General features: G+C 35.4%; 1 protein-coding gene across 4 annotated transcripts in view; it reads right to left on the reverse strand.

Moving 5' to 3' along the window:
• The window catches only part of LOC145690338 (uncharacterized), a 175,906-nt gene that overhangs the window by 40,163 nt on the left and 113,121 nt on the right, over positions 1-22,622 (reverse strand). For all 4 annotated transcript variants that reach the window (XM_081765134.1, XM_081765133.1, XM_081765132.1 and 1 more), the window contains 5 exons: positions 21,940-22,164; positions 19,712-19,783; positions 13,106-13,201; positions 6,852-7,023; positions 5,495-5,623 (listed from right to left, as the gene is read on the reverse strand). In XM_081765134.1, the coding sequence (XP_081621260.1) occupies positions 5,495-5,623; positions 6,852-7,023; positions 13,106-13,201; positions 19,712-19,783; positions 21,940-22,164 (694 nt within the window). The remainder of the gene's footprint in view (positions 1-5,494; positions 5,624-6,851; positions 7,024-13,105; positions 13,202-19,711; positions 19,784-21,939; positions 22,165-22,622) is intronic.

A 22,622-nucleotide genomic window follows, 5' to 3' on the forward strand; every position in this document is an offset into this window, starting at 1 on the left:
AGCAAATAAAATTCGCAAATATCACTATAACTGAATTTAAAATCTGCAGGATTCACATTACAATTATATTTGGATTAAATGAAAAGAATGGATAGAATTGTATACTTTCACTTTATTCATTATACTTATTTAAAAAAGGGAGGGTATCAACCGTACGTTGCTGCGATATAATTTTTTCTCAACGAATTACTTTTTTTTCCACGAGTAAACAGTAAGACAATACAAATACATATATACAGTGGATATGGATCACACAGTGGACATGTAACAAAGGGGCGTAAGGCTTCGTCTCTGCTAAATATTAATGTTGAATATTACCTAGGTACATCATTAATTAAAATAATATTATATATATATATATACAGGGGTTACACAAAAAAATCTAAAAACACTTCATACAGGACACGTAAGTTTGGCCCTCCACTGTACACGTGCTGCGGTTGTCGATCGTTTTTTTTTTTTTTTTTTTTTTTTGTTTTTTTGTTTTCAATGTGTCATGTGGACCTTCCTCTTCCGTCAGCAGTAACCAGTTTACCTGTGAGTGTCGAGGTGTGAAAGTGGTGCGGTAAATTGGGCGACCTGATAGATTTCCAAAGAGGCATGATCGTTTGTGCCCGTCTGGTTGGAGCTTCAGTGGCAACAGTGGCGAACATTGTGGGGGTATCGAAAGACACTGTGTCCAATGTCACGAGGGCATACACAATTCATGGGCAAACGACGTCTGCAAAGCACAACAGCGGTGGAAAGACAATCCTGTCAGATAGGGACCGGAGAGCATTAAAACTGATTGTAGCAGCTAAAAAGAACACTGCAATGAAAATTACGTCTGAACTCAATTCCGGTCTACAGAACCCGGTTTCATCGAAAACAGTGCGACGGTAACTGCATAAAATGAAAATTCTTAGCAGGGCCGCTATCGCCAAACCCATGGTCACAGCAGTAAATGCGAAGAGGCGTATCCAGTGGTGCAAGGACCACAAGGCATGGACTCATGAGCAGTGGAAACACGTAATGTGGTCCGATGAATCGACCTTTACCTTGTTTCCAACAACCGGTCGTGTTTACGTATGGAGAACAGTCGCAGGCCTATGATACAGTCTGTCTGCTCCCAATTGTAAAGCATGGGGGTCGTTCTGTTACAGTATGGGCAGTGATATCGTGGTTTTCTGCAGATCCCATCATAGCCCTACATGGAATGATGAATGCTAAGACGTATGAGACCATTTTGGGGGACTAGTTTCTACCCATGGCCCAAATATTGTTCCCTGATGCTAATGACATCTATCAAGATGATTTGGCACCCTGTCGCGCTGCAAAAACGGTGAAATCATGGTTCGAGAAGCATGACCAGGAGCTATCGCACCTCCCCTGGGTTCCACAATCACCAGATCTGAACATCATTGAGCATTGTGTTCTGAATTAGAAAGGCGTGTTCGGTCTCATTACTCTTCACCAGCATTCCTTACGGAACTGGAGCATGTTTTAGAGGAACGCCACGATTCAGGAGCTGTATACGCCCATTCCACGTCGTATCCAAGCTGTTTTGAATGCAAAAGGAGGCCCCACACCATACTACGTATGATTTTCACACTTTTGCAAATGTTTTAGATTTTTTTGTCCAACCCCTGTATATAAAACATTACTGGGCTTGTCTAAGAATGCTGAAAAAATGCTCAATTTCTCGTTTATCAACTTATCTGAAAGCCATCTACATTGAAACTTTCTATGTGCAATGTTTGTTAATGAACAAGGTTAAAATGAATATTTTATTTTCTTTACTCAGTACGCCATGTTTACTCAGTATGCCATAGTACGCACCCAGAATATGTGTAGTGGGTGGAACACTAGTTCCCAAGTTACAAGACAAGACGGAATGGCGTGCCAGCAGGCACCGTAGCAACAGGACCAATGGCAATTTCGCGTATGTGAAAGGCAAGGTGCAGTAAATCACTGAAGAACAACTTCCGGTAAACGTCCAGGGAAATGCATCTGGAACTCACTGATGTATGGTACATAGTTCAGGAACTTCTGTGGGCTCATTGGTTTGGGTTTCGAGAAAAGTCTTCAGCAAAGTGAGATCCTTTACCAGCAGATAATGGTAATCTCTCTTCAAGAAACTCCTCAGCAGGGTTGTGACCAGCAGATGTGCCTTTCCCTACCGCACCAGAAGCCGGATCATGGTGTCACCTTTTCTTTTGGGTATGGTAAAAGAACAGAGTTTCAACCTGATACCACGTACCCTTTATGACCTGTATGACAACACTGGGTCGTATAAAAGCTCTACACATTGATATTAGTGTGTGACATGGTTGCGTGGATCATTAAACACAATGCATGAAGTGCATAATGAACAATGAGGAACATACCATCTAAAGCATGAAGTTGAGTAAGGACAGCCATTTTTTTCTACCCTATATATGGAAACACACACTGATGAGAAAATGTTTTCAGAAAAAAGAAAGTAACAGTCTAATTAATTGATTGAGCCTTAATGTCCCTTTTCAGTACCGGACAAATCAGAAGAGGATAGGACCTACTGATTAAAGTTCCAACTCAATTTCAGTGTTTGATACCGACAGGGTCTTTCTATACTCCTTATTTTATATAAGAAATAAGTTACTCTTTATTTTGCGTAAGCAAAAGTATACTTTTTTCTAGGCCACATAAAACTATTAGTTTTTAAGTGAAATACAAGTTATATACACCAAATGAATGCTTGAGTTTTCCCCACTTACACCCAATCACCCTCACGTTTTTATGTGCACCGGCAATGGTTTTAATCATTTTGTACCCAAGGGGATAATTGGGTGGTAATCAGACCAACAATAATAAAAATGTAGCAGCATCAAAAGTAAAGATGCCGAAAGCTTATCACTGCCAAAGTAGGAGTGGAAGAACCTGCAACATACAATCAGTTCTTAAAAACTAGAAAGAAACCCAGTCCCCCGACAGGGTTCGAAATCATAACAGTCAAAGTGAAGGAGAGACAGGAGTAAAATGAAAGTGAAAGGGAGATAGGAATAAAAAGAATCTTCGAATTTGAATCTTTAGACATGGAAATGTTTGAACATCATAATTACGTATTAAACTACGTATGATTAGCGATACGGCTGACCATAGTTCACACATTAATTATGTCTTAAATACATGTTAATTACATATGAATTACTGCAATTAATTTGCAAGTTCCTGACAATAGTATCACTATTCACACACATCTATACATACACACACATACCGTTATTAGGAGAAACAATTTCCCCAACTCCGTCTGCAGGGCTTTGCATCCGCAATGACAATAAAAAATCGCGTTAGCTACTGTATGAACAAGAAGTAAGGAGAAATGTTACTTTCTTTTAGCACACTATTACCAAGTGCAGAAGAGCGTGCAAACAATAAGACCGTACCACTTCTTACACTACCATATGAATTTGCAAATAAACTTGAAAGCTAAAAACACCTTTCACTTCTGATATATCTTATAATAAGAAAGGACCATAAAATGGACCCGAAATGTCACTTTGAGGTAGGTTTGAGTTTAGTGTTCATTTCGGTACCGAGACTACACGAGACATGGACCTACAGTTTAAAATGGAAGCCGAACGAACGTAATGTATTTAAATTTTAAAGCTTTCTCACCGGGAATCAAACCCGGAATCCCGTACACCAAAGACGAGAGCTAGTCACTAGACTGGCGAGGAGAATTCATCAGTGATCGAAATCCTACTAAGAGAAGACAGTGGTGCCAAAATCATAACTGGACTACGAAGCAATGGATGATGGTAATTTGGTCAGACGAATCAACTGTTACATTACTCCCGACTTCTGGCTGAATTTATGTCTGGAGAAAGCTGTTCCACGCATACGATCGGAATTGTTTGCTTCTAAGAATGAAACATGGCTGGGCTTTGGTCATGTTTTGGCCAGACATCATGGTATTCTATCAGTATCCTGCAAAGTTACGCCACTTCCAACGATTATGTGACATCTCTGAGTGACCAGGTTCATCCAGACTGCAAATTTAGTAATGATAATGCCGTGGTAATGGCAATGGCCCAATGATAATGGTAATGCCGTTACCAAGAAGACATAGCTCCTGTTCACACAGCTCACATCGTTCAAAACTTGTTTTCTGAGCATAAAAATGAAATATCACATCTGCCATGGGCTCCACAATCGCACAATCTCAATATTATTGAGCTCTTGTGGTTAGTGTTCGAAAGCGCGCTATCGACCTCAATCATCGTTAACGAAACTTCCCAATATTCTGCAGGAAGAATTGTACAAGATTCCCTTCAAAACTATACAGGACCTCCGTTTACCCATTCCAAGAAGATTGTACGCTATTCTATACGCCAACAGTTACCTTACGCCAAATTAGTCAAGATAATGTGTTTTTGTCAAGTGTTTCCGCATTTTTGTCCACCCTTTGTATCTTCAGAAGACACTGACATATGATCTAGGATACATTTTTCGAAAACAAAATCTGATCTTGTATCACAAGTGTTGTTTCTATTTATGGTTTCATTTTCACGATATTTTGGTCATCTTTGTGACCATGATCCCATGCATATGCGACGTAAGCATAAATTATCACTTTAATTGCATTGATATGTTGTTTTCGGATTGGATATTGTTACAAAAGAAACATTGACTAAAGCTTCAACACACACTGTATTTTAAACTATAAGTGTTAAAGTTTCGGATATCTAACATATCCTTCACCAGACACTATAAACTGTAACACATAGTTTAAAATACAGTGTGTGTTGAAGTTTTGGTCAGTGTTCCCTTTATTTTGATGTGATGTGTTCCTTTTCATGTTAAAAATAAAAAATAAATATTCTAGAAAACACACTGTCAATTATCTTCACTGCTTGTGGGAGTTAAATTCAATCGCTTCCTTCAACTTAACCTGAGTAATATGAAAACAATTTCTTATAGAAGTGAAATGTGCGTAAATTATTAATACACAAGGAATAACCGCCAGAACTATGTAATATCTCATAGTGGATTTTTGGGGTAAGTGATAGATTAATACCTACAAGTGGTGAATGGAATTGAGAAAAGGGTGTTTCCTGCAATTCTTGGAGTTGTTTTTCTTAATTTTATTATATACATACAGGAAAAGGAACGCATTATATCAATGGAATTAATGTGGTAGTTTTTGCTTACCTCGTATATGCACAGGACCATGTTCACAGAGATGACCGAAATATTATGCAAATGAAATTTTAAATAGGAACAACGTTTGTGGTGCAAGGCGAGATTTTGCTGACACTAACTACAAGGCAAAACTAGATGTGATTGTTTAAGAAGTACAGAAAAATATGTTTAAATTTACGGTTTGTTTTCTGTTAGTTCATTATAGAGCCTGATAAACTTCTGGACTTACAAACAAAAATAAAATAATAATAATAATAATTTCAAAGCTGGTGAAAAGTTTGGTACAATTTATGTATGCAATTAAATATGCACTTGAGCATACGCTTACCAGTTATAGACGTCCTAGCCTCCTCTTCCTCTTGCAACCTTTTCTTTAAAGCAACTCTCTCATTGGAAATCACTTGTAGCTCTGCCTGAACACGTCCAACGTCAAACATTGCTTGCAACTTTGATTTACCTACACAGAATTTAAAATAATTAAACCATCTTAAGACTTAACACTTTCTACCAGAACTGACATGAAGTAAAGCAAAATCATAGAAGATCTTAAAAATCCTATGTAGAAACTGAAAGCAACCTTACACGTTTCAATCATTGCCAAGGAAACTACATACGCAACGATGAAACTAAAGGATACTCTCTTTTTATAAAGTGTTTCAATTATTGTCATACTGAATACTACTGATATGTAAATATTTACTTTCTTTTTGGATTTTCTAGCTGGACTATTGGATATAAACAATAAAATTAAAAGAAAATGAACTGTAACTAATAATTAACAATTAAAAAAATACCAACTTTACTATTTAAAAAAATAAAGAATAATTCCAGTATTCCTATACAGATCGTCTACAAATCTACAGATTACGCACACTCCAAGGATAAAGGCAACCAGTATGTAATGTCCATATCTATGAAGGAGCCTCACAAGAGGTCGAGATGAAATTAAATTAGTTGATGGATTGACCTTCGTTGTCAGTAGCGAGATTATACAGGCCTAAAGTGGGATCTGAACCACTGCAATGTGTTTGATGCACTTCCACCGGGAATCGAACCCAAGATTTTGCGCACCAAAGGAATCTTGTGTATTGACCATATAACGCATATGCTAACCATCTAGCTGCGAGATGCTTCAAATAAACAATTCAAGTGTGCTGGAATTGTTAAAGCATGGCGTATTTCCCTATTACTTCTATATATGTTACAAACAAATACAAAATATGTGCAAGTTACAAATTTTTGTGTTTTGCATCGACTACTTAGACATTATAGAAAAAAAAAAGTTTTTTTTTTAAAAAAAAAAGAAAGAAAAGCAATGAACGAACGATCATATAAGTATTATAGGAAAATAGAATTGTTGAAAAAAAGCCAAGAAAAGAAATTTGATTAAAATTAGTGGTGTACTGAAATACATCTAATTAAAACACACCTGAAATGTACGCCCGTTAACTATTTCTTACTTACCAATGAAATTATTTGTAATTATACATGTATTTCGAACTGTACTATTATCGTCAATACAAATGACAAAATTACTTGATTCGTCATTTGACACATTCAAAATATGGTCCCTTTTCTTAGCTCACCCGGGCAAGAATTCAGACCACCACCAAAGTTTGGTAAAGCACTCCACAACTAAATATAGGAGAGGAATTGTGAAATCAGAGTTCTAGACGCACAATTACCTTCGTCTGACTCGTCTTTCTGCAAAACATCCATGTCTTTCAAACTATTGCGAAGGAATTCTGTTTCTTCTTCTTTCACAGCCAAAGATTCTTTCACAGCTTCTAAATCCTGTCGTATCGCTTCTAGTGAACTCTTTAAACTTTCCTCATTAGATGTATACTCTTTTAATGCCTGAAATTATAAACAGAGACAATTTACGACCAAATATAGTTTAAAATCTGTGAAACTGGATACAATCATTAGTACTGCATAAGAATTTAAAAGTTACATTAAATTATTCCAGCTTAATTTACGAAGGGTGAGGAGGAAACTCATCTTATCATAATTTAACTCTGCTCGAAAACTCGCTAAAAGTTTTAGAAGTATAAAATTAAATTGAGTTTCAAGATCCTATCAATACATAAATATATCATTGGATACAAGCATATTTTGAAAACGGCATTCAATCTGGAGTTTACGAAGTCATACACAAATGCAATAGGACAAAACACAATATCTAGCCAAGACAACAAAACACATTAGGCACTCCAAAAGAGGAAGATTCAACCACTCTGTACAAATTCAAAATCTGAGACTTAAGAATTCCTACAAATCTTCTACACTACACGAGCCCTAAAAAAAACAGCTCCCAATACAGATAGAGGTACTTTACATTTTACATTATTACTTGTTTCCTCCAAGCCTTCGGCTCATCTGCAAATTGTCTGAACGTTACCGAAATCTCCTGGCGTCAGGTAGGAGCCAGTGCAGCTAGCCACAATTAAGCTCGACTGTGGCTTAGGAATTAGCGTGACAGATAAACAAAGACGTCTTTCGTTTATAATAAGGATTAAGAATCTCTAAATATTTTCACCTTGGTGTTTATGAATCCCTTTTAAAAAGTTTTTAATTGTACATATTATCATTACAAACTCAGAAGTCTTGTTATTATAATAAAGATTATTAGTCTAGAACGAGAAAATTATTAAAAGATGAGAAATACAAATCGATAGATCTCAATGCGTTCAACAACATAAGGATAAGTAAATCCTCATGTGTAGTTTTCGAGAGCATCTAGAAAAACTAATTTTTTTGGAAACCTAAAAATTGGTGCTGCATGTCAACTGCGTGATTAAGAGGAAACTGATACTGAAGTATACTCTCACCAAGCTTTTCGTTACGATATTAACAAGGCAGGTTAGTTAGTCAGATAAGCTCAAAATTATGATTAACTCCGAAAATGTTCAATTTTTGTGTAACTGTAATATTACATCCAGAGATGAGACAAATATCAATCAATCGATCACATTGCGTTGAATAAAATACAATGCTTGGGTGTAAATTCTTGTCAGTAGTTTCCAAGGAAAACGAAACTTTTGTGGAGTAAAAATGTATGTAGTTCCTTGCCGATAATAACTATGTCTTTACTATTCTGCAACACATTGTAAAAAGGAATACATATTTTTAACATAAATTATTACGGAAATGAAATATTAACATACGACAATCGATTCAAATTGTATTAGTGCTGTATGTACAATCCTGTGTTATTTGAAATAAGCTCAATAAACGCTAGTTGTATGAAAAGTACAGTTTGAGTCTACAGAATTCATACTAAGTAGTTTTCGCGTAACAGAGGAATGCATTAAATATGCTTATTTTGTGGAATTGATAGTCCGTTTAGCTTCCCCAAAGACTCAAGCCATCCCCAAGGTCAAGAAACTCCAAAGATGAGAATGCAAACAGAAACACTGTATTTTATTTACGTTTTAAGGAAAATAAATTTGATTTAAATCCTAGACTTCGTTTAAAAAAAAAAAAAAAAATCATTCGACTTATATTAATCAACCATGACTATTTATCTGGAAATCACGTTTCCGTTGTTTCTAACCTTTCGCGTAGTGAGTAAAGACTGAAGACACGAAAGTTTATCAACTAAGATATATTACTCCAGATATAGTCAGTAGAGGACTAGTACCAAAGAGTTAAATGAATCATAACCAAACATTTTCGACAAGTAATCAGATTCTTGCATCTCTGTTTTTTCACGTACTTATTTTTAATTTAAGCTTTCTCCTGTGTTAGCCCGTTCTCGCAAAAGAATTAGCTTTTTGTTGGACTTAATCTCTAGAATAATTAGTGCATTAATACCTTTGTCTTGTTTCTTGCTCTCATAACAAACACATAGGTATCTTACAAACTTGTGTAGTAATCTTTCCTTCTAGTGAAAGGATAAATACAGCGATTCCGTTGGTTTTGTACCCTCACTGTTAAATTAACACGAGCGAATACAACAATATTGTTTATTTTATCTACTGTGTTTGAAAAAAAATGTTAAGTAGCAGATTGTGACTATTGTTGTTCTCTTGTTCTAATGGTGATACACTTACTCCTAACAGTGATGTGTATATATACACTTGTAAAAATAGAAGAAACAGTTTTATTATTAAACAATATTAGATATAAACACATAAATAACATTTCTTCCTTTCATAATATAATAAAAATCCACATGCTTTCTTTTAAGATTTACTTCTGGTGCGTGGAGTCCTAGTTCGATACCCGGCTAAGTAAGTTTGTGGCGGACAACATCGTGTTCGTGAGTTTTCTCGGGGTATTCCCGTTTTCTCCCACTTTCTCAATCCACCTATTCTCTATCATTATTCACTTGCCTTAATCACAGTCTCCCTTAGCCTAAAGGGTATAAGTATATGAAACTGGAAGATTTCATTTCATTTTCTTTTCACATGATTCAAGTCAATAAAAGGTTATTTGGTAATTACAATTAAAAAATGAAATAACAATCTACTCTAATAAATATGGACTTTTAAAAAATATATAGAATCAAGGCATTTTTATTTTCACACAAGTAAGGGCGATTTCCTTGCATTTATATTTACTTCTTCAAAAACCTTAAACACTTGCCATGTTCTTAATTGCTCTGACAAGTGCAACAGATCTTAAGCCGCTTAAGAACATCTCTGAATATCTGTAAGTTGTTTGTGTTGCAAAAACAATTTTATCTTATTATTTTCTCTTTAAAGAATGAAAGACGTTCGAATAAACAGTTTCAAGGCTTCTTTGGCCCCTTCATCAGTGTGCAGTATTCCGCTACGCTTAAAATATGCACGATGGAAAGGTTTTTCACTCAAGAAAATTCCACAAATAAAATGAATATAAAATGAAAGCCTACTTTTCTCAAAAAATTCAAAGTGTATAGAGAAGCCTTGAAACTGCGTATTATCTATCTATTAAAATGCTACAAACGCAATAAAAGCACCACAGCTCCAACTTCTAACGTTTAATTTCAAACCTTTGATTTACGGTTATTTGTAATTTCACGTTTAACGACGACAAATATTTTAAAATATGTGTACTTTAAATATATAATTTAAATAGATCTTTTCATGAAGTTTACCATTTAAAATTATTGTTCAAAACCTTTGTAGTTTAATAAGCCTCCTCCAAAATCAATGCAAATGAATTGTGCTGATATCTTTGAGTTCTTTTAAACTATATGTTTGTGAACGTTTACAGGTTTGTGGCCAATCCTTTCGACAATGAGATCTTGGAAACTACAGGCTCTAGAACGATGACGCTTTCACTGATCGATTGCAAATTTTCTGTAGATTGTCCAGTTCTAACTGAATATTTAAAAAACGTGGCCATTATTTCTTTACTACATTTTTACGAGTACACGGAAGTGTTGAAATTAATTTAAAAAAAAAACTAAAGCTTCATATGCTACTTACTCTACATTCTAACACCACATGATTGTATGTATAAGGTTGCATATCTCTCAGACGTTTGCTTCATGGCCAAATTATAATGAAATACGAAGGATAACCATTTCTCCAGTCTAAGTTGAATCTTTATTGTTTGGAGTGTTTTGCCCAATGAACACAATATATCACTGGCATTATAATTAATTGTGTGTGTAAGGTATTTGCTTATTATATACTGCATGCAAGAAGAAAGAAAACATTTATCATGCATGAATTAAAAAGTCCAACCGGAAGTAGGCTCAGATCTTGCAAACGGTGCGAGATATTTAAAAAGTAATCGAAAAAATCTACCCTTTACGGTATCTCTTGCCGATTTTTATCAAGACATCTTTCATTTGTGTGTGAAAAGGGACATGTACAGATGTTACGAGGAATGACAAGGAGATTCATGCTTATATGTACTTATATGACGGGCGTTTTGACATTTCTTGAGTGTGGGGGTTTTGACCGTTCGTGCGTTTGGGAGATTTGTCCATTTGTGTGAGGGTTATGACCGTTTGTGTGGGTGTTTTGACATTTCTTGAGTGTGGGGGTTTTGACCTAGACCCAAGAGAAACATGCCATTTTCACTGGTCGATTCCAAATTTTGTGTAAATTGTCCAGTTTTCATTCAATTTTTCAAAAATCGTGTCGTCATTGTTCTATTCAACATTTTAAGGGCCGTTTTAAGCCCATAAGATTAACATTGTTGCAGGCCGAAACTACGGTTAGGCAATCAGTAGAGAAGTTACGTATGGCGGGTTGACGGACACTGCAGACGTTTTGCTTAAATCTGAATGGCAAAACTCATTGCATGCTCGCAACTTGAAATGCCTCAAGAGACGCAATGAGGCGTACTCGGACGGATATGGATTTGTTAGAAAGAAAATATTTTTTTCTCTTGATATCGTGTTACTTCTACAAATTTTGCTACAAGCTCATTCCAACATCTATACATAGTAATTCACTTCCTTTGTGAGTCTCCTATCCTTTACTTGTGAGTCAATCCAACTGAAGTGGTCCAAAGATAGTGAAAATGGTTGCTCAACCATCTCCGAAAACTATAAAAATTTGAATGTGACGAACCTTGTGTATGAGAAGGTCAATAACACTATTCACGTTGTTGTATGTACAAGTGTTCCTGAATGGCGGCTATCTTTGTTGTCGGTGGAGTGTCAATTTTGGCATTTTCAAGCGTTTACGAAAACTGCAGTTGCTCTGGACGTAGGAATTAGACGAACATCAAACAAAAATGAATGTTTACAGGAGAGACTGAGATACACGGAGAATATATACTCTTGCTTCTAAATAAATATGCAGGGTTGCAAACCAGTACATGAAATCACCAAAAAAGCACAGAAAATTACACTTTTTAAAGGGACTGTATTTTTTAATGGCATAAAGTGGGGGTTCATAAGTTTTGTGCTGAATGCTATTACATGTAAAGAGTCTGCAGAAATATCAACAGCTATGATACTATTAGCACTGTAGATTTATGAGGGTCCGAAAGTTGAAGTTTGTGATTTTGATGCCATTTTTGGTGCGTAATATCTCAGAAGGGCAAAGTTCTAAAAAACTGCAAAGTTCTAAAGTAATTCTGTATGTGAATAAACATGAAGAAAAAAGTAAGGACATGGTAAAAACGCGAAGAAAGCACGTGCGTGACAATGGTCGTAGCCCATAAAAATTTAAATGTTTGGATATATTGCATGCTAGATCTCAAAAACTACGCATGGTGCAGCAATTAGGCTCGCTTTTGTTTGTGTTCAGTTGTGGAAAAACTTACAAGTGGCGGTTGTTCCATCTTTCTAGCTGCATGATCATTGCCACGTCTATATGGTGAGAGGGGTTAGCTCACAGTGTGGAACACAAACCTCCACAAAATGCGACAGAACTTTTTTGGTTAAATTTATATGATAATGAAAAACGAAGGATAACCATTTCTCCAGGCTAAGATGAGTCTATCTTGTTTGGAGTGTTTTGCTCAATGAACACAATATATCACTGACATTATAATTAACTGTGTGTAATGTATTTGCTTATCATATATTGTACGCAAGAAGAAAGAAAACACTGATCATACATGAATTATAAATTCCAACCGGAAGTAGGCTCAATCTTGCAAACGGTGAGAGATATTGAAAAAATAATCGATAAAATCAACCCTTTATGGTACCCCTTACCGATTTTTATCAAGATGTCTTTCACTTGTGTCTTCAAAGGAACATGTACAGATGTTGTGGGGTATGACAAGGAGATTCACGCTCATATGTTAATGATGCGCTGTGTAGAGAGCGCAGGTTCAGCTAGTAAGCTAATAAAAGGATGCTACGGCGAGATGTTTTTGTCTTTTAAACAATTGAATACAATGCTATAACATCCATTAATAAATAGATACCTATCAATTACATTTAGAAAACTTCATTCATGAAAATATGACAATCTTTTAATGGCAAGGTACTAAATGTAGCAATCCCATAATTCTAAGTATTGAAGAAATAAATACTTACATCATCAAACTGAGCTTGTAACGCTGAATTCTTTTCTCTCCACTCCTCTTCTGTTTTCAATCTTTCATCCTCAGTTTCCTTTATCCTCGCCATCATCTGCAAATATTAATACATACGTTATCTCCCATTTCTACACTAAAAATGGAGCACCCTTTAACACTACTTTAGTCTACGAAAATTATTCCGCTTTTGAAAGAATAGCAAACCACGATCCGAGGAACGTGTGCAATAACGTTCCTACTTGACTGGATGGCGTAGGACAAGATCGAAACAGAGGACAGATTCATCAGCCATCTTTCACCATCACTATAGACAGGATGTTTAGGCATTACAAACTTGACAAATAGACATTAAAAAAAAAAAAAAAGAAAGGCATTAATCAAGTTATTTCTGAAAAGTCTTAGAAATAAAAAATATCTTAGAAAGCTTTTGATGTACGATGTGCAAAATATCAAGTATAATTGTAACTTGTGATAACCACGTGAGACAGCCACAGGTTATGACGTAATGAGGTGTCCCATATATTAGACGTCAGGAAAATGCACAAGTGTGAATGGTAAATTCATTAAATGATAGTAGCTGATATCAGACCAGATTTGGAAGAAACTGAGACAGAGTGTCTACGAAAATTCCAAAATGAAATTTCGTGACTTTTTCGTGACCTTTTCTTTACCAAATCATAAAATTCCGTAACATTCTCAAGAGCGAATTTGGGTGCGAATTAGGCCCAATATTCATGCATGCGATAGAAGCGTGCTTTGCTTGCGATGTAGTAGTGTCTAAAGGCGACCACATACATTTTTGATGGTGAATTTTGACCTTTTATAGAACGAAATTTTCCGGTTTGTACTTATATATGACAGATTAAAAAAAAAAAAAAAAAAAAAAAAAAAAAATCGTGACCCAGACGCTAAATTTCTTGACTTTCATGACCGTTTCCCGATTTTGTGACTTTCGTGATCAATAAACACCCTGTGGGAGCATAAAATTGGTACTTTTCATCTTTATAAAACTATTGAGTACATAACATGAAACAAATCATTATATACAGGGGAGTCATTTATATTCAAACGCCTTTGATACTTGAAACGTTGAAATTTCTTATGAAGGAAATACTGGCAGGAGTCACTGTTCGGCATACTCTACAATACCATCACATTAACAGTGCTTCCAACCCAAGTAGAAATTGTAGGTTTTCAAACCGTCTTACATCAGAAAATTACATATTTCAAATTTACATAGTTATATAAAAGCTTACTTTATGACATTATTATATTAGTTTTACAAACTAACGACACTTCACAATGGGCTTTAACGTTGATAGTTATAGAGTAAAAATGATAGTAGATAGCGCGAAGCTGTTTTCCGCAATCAATTACGCATTCAAAGTTCATAGTCCATCTCCACTCTAATATCTCTACTGAAACTGGAAATGGTATAAATATACTACCAATTCCAGTTTTAATATTATTCTAAAAAAATAACACAACACACAAATCAAACTCTTCATGTGGTCTACACATGGATCTGCTAATTGTTTACACTGAATTAACTATGATATGAAATTATTAACATTACTTAGTGACATAGATTAACTATTATTATTAACATTACTTTAGGTGGAACCATGATCACCTAAAGATATAAAACAACAATTGAGGTTACGAAAAGTCAACAAAAAATATCATGGCGTTCACTGAAAGTGGAAAGTAATAGTCATTCGAAGAACACTTCATCTGGCACATAGAAAAAGAATAATCGTAAAATAAATGTTAAAAGAAAAAAAGCTGTACCTGAGAAACAAGCGGTTTGATACAATTTTAATGCACAAAGCAGTAAAATATTAATCAATAATTGTATTTCATTATGTGAACACGAAATGCTAACTTATGGGTTCCTAGTCAGTGTTAATTATTTTGTTTTAAATTTTTAGGCATTACCCTCCTTCTTACTCAAACCATGTAGTGAACTATAGCTTGCAGTACAGAATCATCAGGCATCTACACTGATTTGTATGAAAAATGAATTAATATCTCACTCTCTTAATAATCTTGCATGTACCTTCACTTGGAATTTCATATAATAGAATATACAATAAACCTCAACCCTTCACAAAAACATATGATCTACTTATCCCAAATATTGCTTTTAAAAGATTACTTCTTAACACAGTTAATTTTCAACATTATTAATTAAAAGTACGTACATGTATGCTACTTTTTCCTGGTCCTTTTCACACGTAGCTGTTTTAATTATTAGACTTGAAAACTATGCTATGTATAAATGTCGGAAGTCTTATAGAACGGGTATGTCAGTCCGTCGGTCTCTCGACAGATATCAGAGCAAAAACAGTAAGGCATATTGAGAAGCGGTTTCTTGCAATCGATTCAGCGTCTCAAGAGTAAGTTTCATCTTCTCCGTTAATCTTCTATTCAAACCGGAACTGGTTCAAATTAGCCATTTCCAGCTACAACGTTTATCGTTATAAAATTAAAATCGTAACAAGATACCGAGAAGCGGTTTATTGAAAACGTTTTAGAGTTTCAACGCAATATATCATGACTATCCGAAACACACTACCAAAACCAGAAGCGGTTGAAATTTCCTGGTACTTCCGGTTTCAATACTGATTTCCATAAGCAAAAGCTGCAAAAGATATTGAGAAGCGTTGTTTTTGCAATCGACTCAGGGTCCCAAGAATAGGTTCCATTTCTTCCGCTAACCCTCTATTCAAACCAGGAGAGGTTGAAATCAACTGTTTCCAATGAAACAGTTTTAAGTTTTACGTCCCACAGTTATGTCGGCTAGGCTAAAGGAGACGGTGATAATGACAAATGAATGAAATGGTGAAATGAAGAAAGTGGGAGGAAACGGGAGAACTCCAAGAAAACCCACGCACATGTGTCTGGCCACCACAACGCTCACTTCGCGCGAGCAGGAATCGAACCAAGGACCCCATGTACCAGAGGTGAACGCTGTACCACTGAGCCACCGCAGCCCCTCAACTTTTTTCAGTTTCAACGTTGGTCTTATAGAACAAAACTGTAATAGATGGAGAGAAGTGTTTTTTTTAATCGATTCAGCGTCAAAAAAACATACCCCCACTACTCGCTAGTTTACCAAAACCGGAATGGTTGATTTTTTTTTCTAATAATTCCGGTTTCAATATTAATTTTTCTAAAACAAAAACGGTAAAATATCAGGGTAGAAACAAAAATATTGAATTCAATTTCCCAGGTATGAATTTTGCAATTTAAAGGTCTAATGGAAGAAACAAACAAAAAAGAACACAAATTTTAAGAACACGAAGTAGTTCAAGTGGTAAAACATTGGCTTCGCATTCGGGAGGTCATGGGTTCGATTCCCGCTGCCGACCATCCTGACTGGGGTTTTCCTCAGTCCTACCAGGCAAATGTCGGGATGGTACCTACTAAACAGGGCCCTGGCCAATTTCTTCCCAAATCCTTTCCGTTGTTCTTAGATATCCAGTATAAAATGGACTTTGAGCTGTATCGGGTGATTGTTAAATAAATAAAAAATAAATAGAATAATATATTTATATAGTTAACAATTGCCCCCCTTCTCCCCAATAAACGATTGCAATTAAATATTGAGTCACAAGAAAATAAATAATAAAATTTAAGTTGAAAAAATATTAAGTTGAGAAGCCTACTAAGGGAATTAATAAGTAAATACTTTTGTTCCATACTTGAATACCTTCAAAATATAAATATATATATATATATATATATTGAACTCAATTTCCCTGAATTATCCAGGATTTTTTCTTCCTAAATCAATTTCCCTGAGATTTGCAGGTTTTCCAGGTAGTGTATGAACCCTGAATATATCGACCCAGATTCAGCGTCCTAAGAATGTGTTTTGTCTCTATTTTTATTTGTCTGTTCTAACCAAAAATGGTGAAAATTTAACATTTCTACTCATAACAATAATTACATAATGGACAAAACCGAAATAGATAACGACAAGCAGTTTTATCTCTCTCTCTCTCTCTCTCTCTCTCTCTCTGTATATATATATATATATATATATATATATATATATACACAGAGGGTTGATTAATTCGTGTGTCAATTTCATTTGTTCACTGTGCAAAAGTGGTATGAGGTAAAGCCGTGCAATTTGATGTAACTTTAGACGAAGGACATAAGTTTTGCTTCGCCATAGAAATATGTCACTTGTACTAAAGATTCAAGAGATATAGGGTCAAAGGTCAAATTTCGATTTTTTCCTTATGGGATTGCAATGGTAAATTCTGAAAGAGCTTGAAAAAACGTAAATCGAAGTGATAACAAAGAAAAAGCTGTATGCTATGATTCTATGTCGCAAGCCGACCAAATATGCGTCAATCAAGTGTCGTGGTCAGAGGTCACTGTCAGATCAAGGTCACAGGTCACCTTGCGAACCCATTTGACATGATGAGGTACGGACATTGCGTTGTTTTCAGTGTATTCAAATGGGTTCTCAAGATGACCTATGACCTTGATCAGACCGTGACCTCTGACCTTGACACTTGATTGACGCATATTTGGTCGGCTTGCGACATAGAATCATAGCATACAGCTTTTTCTTTGTTATCACTTAGATTTACGTTTTTTCAGGCTCTTTCAGAATTTACCATTGCAATCCCATAAGGAAAAAATCGAAATTCGACCTTTGACCCTATATCTCTTGAATCTTTAGTACAAGTGACATGCTTCTATGGCGAAACAAAACTTATGTCCTTCGTCTAAAGTTACACCAAATTGCAAGGCTTTACCTCATACCACTTTTGCACAGTGAAAAAATGAAATTGACACACGAATTAATCAACCCTCTGTATATGGATACAGCGCCACAAGAATATCTTTCGCCTCTGATTTTAACCCTTTATTGTAACTGAGTGATAGATATTAATTAGCACTTCCAGTTTCAAAATTAATATCCTTATGTAGTGTATTCTACTTGAATATCACAATACTAAAAATATGTATTTTCTCATTCTTGTGTTCAGTTGGTTAAATTTTGTATTATGGGTTTTCTGTTCTGGTACCATTCAATATGATATGACGCCATATCTTGCTCCATGATTTGAATTCCCTCTGCCCTTTGTCAAATTGATTTCAAACCTGTTGCGTGTTAGATACAGTTCTCTCTCTCTCTCTCTCTCCAGTTATTCAGATAATCAGTAACTTAATTGTGTTTATTTTATAGTTTTTTTCTTTCTTCGATTTTTTAAAAATATATATGCTATTTTGTACTTTGGAAAACTTCTGTCAGCGTTCGCTCCGAAGTTGACCAATTGAAGTTGCCATTTCTTCTGTAAGTAGGTTAACTTAATGTATAATTAAGTTCAATTATTTTGGTAATTTGATATAAGCTTCTGTTACTACTGTCTCATATATAGATTAATAGAAATTGACATTTGAGATCCGATATTTAAATTTTGTTCCATTTGAACTTCAGTCATATATCTACATACATATATTTGTATTTTGTTTATTCTATATTGCCTAGTTAATAAAATGTTCGTTGGTTTACTTTTTAAAAGAGAATAATATTTTTATTTAAAAAGCTCATTCAGTTCGGTATCAATGGGTAGCTCCTTTTCACCACTATCCCGTTTCAGATGTTATCCTCTATTGTTCAAAGTCTCTCAGTTGCGGATCCAACATTCTCTTCTCAGCTTCTTTTTTGTTGTGTCTCTTCTTTCTGTTGGTGCAAGTATTCTTCGTAGTGTCTCTGGAGCCTTTCATATAAAGCAGCATCTTTTGATGATTTGCACATGTTCAATACCTCCTGGCTCTTGTATTTGGTTATGAATACGCCTATGCACGAAGAACTGGCATTAAATGGTTACAATCTTGTCGAAATCCAGTTTGCACTTAATAAATGGATCATTTGCTGCCTTCTTCACGGTCTATAGGTCTTATGTTTGGCAGCTTTGCTTGTAGAAGATAATTTAATTTAGTAGTCCTAGATTTCCAATGCCTTCTGAAAACTAGCGGATGCCGCACAACTTCACTCGAAATTTTGTATATCCTGAGATCTCAGTAAAGTTTCCTCGACGAGCTGGAGTGTCACTAAATAAGCAGTGCACGTAACGTAGTAGGCTACACATATTCCAGTCCACTGATTCTCCGCACTATCAATGTTTCATAATGGCTTTACGTTAAAGATATTTCTGTCATTTTTGAGTGTTTTCTGTCATTTTTGAGTGTTCTTCACTTACCAAAACAAAAACGTCCGAAGAAACTTCACATTTCCCCCAGACTCTCCCTGACATTCCCTACCCACCTTTAATTTCCATGAATTTTCCTGAATTTCCAGTTTGTAGAAACCCCGTTATAATGATAAACATTAATCACACAGCCTACGTATTAAATGTTCTAAATTTAATATAAGTTCTTAGATCTGAATTTAAATTGTTTTATTGAATTTTCGAGTTCATTATATAATAATGTTTTTATAAAAATGTGTCAATGAAATTTCCACTAGCGTAAATTTTTACTTAACGTTTTTACAAATCCCTATCTTTCGAAGTAAATAGTTTTCTTTAAAATTGGGCATAATGTACAAATATAGAAAAATATTTCTTACACTTACCCTTTCCAGTTCTAAGTGAAGTTCACCAATCTTTATGTTTGCTGTTCCAAGTTCTGCTTGAAGTTCTTCATTCTAATAGAAAATAGAAAATAATTACTAATCATCACATGTGTATAATTTTACAAATTTCACACTATTATTACCGTTTAACGAGAAAAATTGTACATCTTCATGCGTAGTTTTCGAGAAAATTGAAAGAAACATTGTTTCTAAACCCATAAAACTGATTTTGTACGATAATCATGCGTCTTACGATGAAACTGATACCGAAGTATACTCTGATCAATCTTTTCATTGACACTACAAGATGATAGTATGATGATTAATGAGATACTCGATAATTATCATTAACTATTGAACTTCACATTTAGTTTATCTATAATAGTTTGCGAAGATGAGAATACATCAATCGATAGGTGACAACGAGCTGAAGTGACGTGCTTTTCGAGAAGTCGAAAACAACAAATTTTTTGGCGCTAAAAGGTATGTCATTCGTTATCAATAATACGAGGGGGGATCAGAAACTTAGGTTACAAGGCCGATATTTCTTGAGTTTCGTCTGTTATAGAGAAATGAGGAGTGTGCAGTAATTTTAATACATGGAGTTGGCAACTGTGTAGTTTTAGCCACCCGCCCCTACGGCGCTAGTTGTAGGTAAACACAAATGACGACTCATTTAGAAAACTGGTCTCACGAAAAAGTTCGCTCAGTTATTCGATTTATGTGGGCGAAATATGTAACCATGACTAAAATTCACCGGCAGCTGCTGAAGGTTTACGAAGAGACTGTAATGTCAGGTCAGCATGTCGCAGAATGGTGTCAAAAGTTTGTGGCCGGTAGAGGAAACGTCACCTACGAGGAGCGAAGTGGCCGACCCAGCACGGCATCAATAGATTTGAACACAGCTCGCGTGGAGGAGCGGATTCAGGACCCTCCCTACAACCCGGGCCTCGCTCCAAGTGACTTTCACCTGTTCCTGCACTTGAAGGAGCACCTAGAAGGCCGTCGCTTCACTTCGGACGAGAAGTGAAACACTTCGTGATAATGTGGCAGAACATGCAAGGACAGGATTTTTACCAGGAGGGAATCTTCAAACTCATCCCACGATACGACAAGTGCCTCAACCGATATGGAGACTATGTCGAAAAATAGTTTAATGTATATACGTCTGTTGGCTGCATTGGTTGTATGAAGTAACATATACACGTTTCACTGCAAGCTTTGTAACCTTACTTTCTGATCACCCCTCGTAACTACTTTTTATTGTGGTAGAACATTGTTTATTTATTTATGCACTGTATACTATATGTATTGTAAAAAATACAGGAACGGTAACACACATACTCAAACACAAAAACAATGAGCAAGGCTGTGATGATATATATAACATACAATATATTAGATATTGTGTAGTATATTATATTATAGCCTTGCTCAGTGTTGTATTAGTTTGACAACAGGGAAGCAAGGCCTGATAGAATATACAAAATCCTGACAGTGACGCATATAGTACTAGTAAACTCAGCTCTCTCACTTACAGCTCAATAGCCAACACGCTTCGTAAAAATGTGATTAGTCACGTTTTCGGCGCGAGTGGCCTCCAGCAATTTTCATTATCAGTTACTTAAGAAAACAGTTGAAAGAAAACAATAAATGACATTTGCACACCAATGTACTGAGTGACAATGACACTCAAATGAACGTGCCCTATCAAAGATTCACACGCCACTGTTACTCTTAAATGCCTTACCCATTAGTCTAGTGGCTAGCGCACACAACTTTGATGCATTGAGTCCTAGGTGCGATTCTCAATGAGAGATCCTTGAAATCTGAACGCAATAAGGTGGTTTGGATTCCACTTCAAACTGTAGGTCCATGTTTCATATAGCCTCGGTTCTGAATCGGACGCCAAACTTCAATCCAACGAATTACTTAACACAATCAATACTATTTACTGTGCTTAACATACAAGACCACTAAAGGAACTTTTACTTTCCTTTGGAACTTAACATTCACGACATTAAAGGCTTACCTATTTAACTGGAACACAGAGTTCATCCATATCTAACCACAAAATATATACATATATATTTGATGCTTCTCGATTACAGGAGAAAGAAATAATTATTGTTCTATCACGAAACCATAATGATCTACAAATATGATTTAGCTGAAAAAGCAGTTTTGAAAACCTCGGTAAACACGTTACATAGAAAATTGTACCTTACCTCTACATTCTTGGCAGCGAGATTCTCTTTCATCGTGGTAATGGTCTCCTCCTGTTGGTTGAGCTGATGCTGAAGATCTTTGATGCTTGTCATCAAAACATCGGATCCATGCTGTTCAGACAAGAAGTCAGATAATATCTTGTTTAACTCAAGCCCTGCCTCTGTGGCTGTCTCCAGTTCCTTCTCTAAGTTTTTGTTTTTCTCCTTTAATTCCTCTTTGTCCTTCTATACGGGAAAAATATAATGGGCTTTCTTTGAGATCGGTTCACACACATAACATTTATTTTCACTTATAAACAAACTTAACTGTAATTATTTTAAAAAAAAAAAATCATTTAACACTTACATACACACATACACTTACATACAACACGCACGCATAGACACATACAAAGGAAATAAAGACTAAAATAAGGGGGAAACAAAGCAAGAAAAGGGAAACAAAGAATAAAATGAAGTCATGCCATGTAGAAACTTCTTCCTGAAGTTATAACAAGGAAGAATTTATGTGTGTCCTTAACTTCTAAAACCCAGAAACTAATCGTTAATAACAATTATAGTAGAAACTATTAGCTTCGTATGCAAGACAGTGATACCGTTTCAATGCTCATATACTATTAGAGGAAGGTATAGTGACAGAGGAACAGTTAAAGGAAGTTTGGATGTCAAGAATCAATTATCTT

This window comes from Thermobia domestica, chromosome 7, assembly GCF_964235325.1.
Source record: "Thermobia domestica chromosome 7, izTheDome1.hap1.1, whole genome shotgun sequence".
NCBI classification, from domain to species: Eukaryota; Metazoa; Arthropoda; class Insecta; order Zygentoma; family Lepismatidae; genus Thermobia; species Thermobia domestica.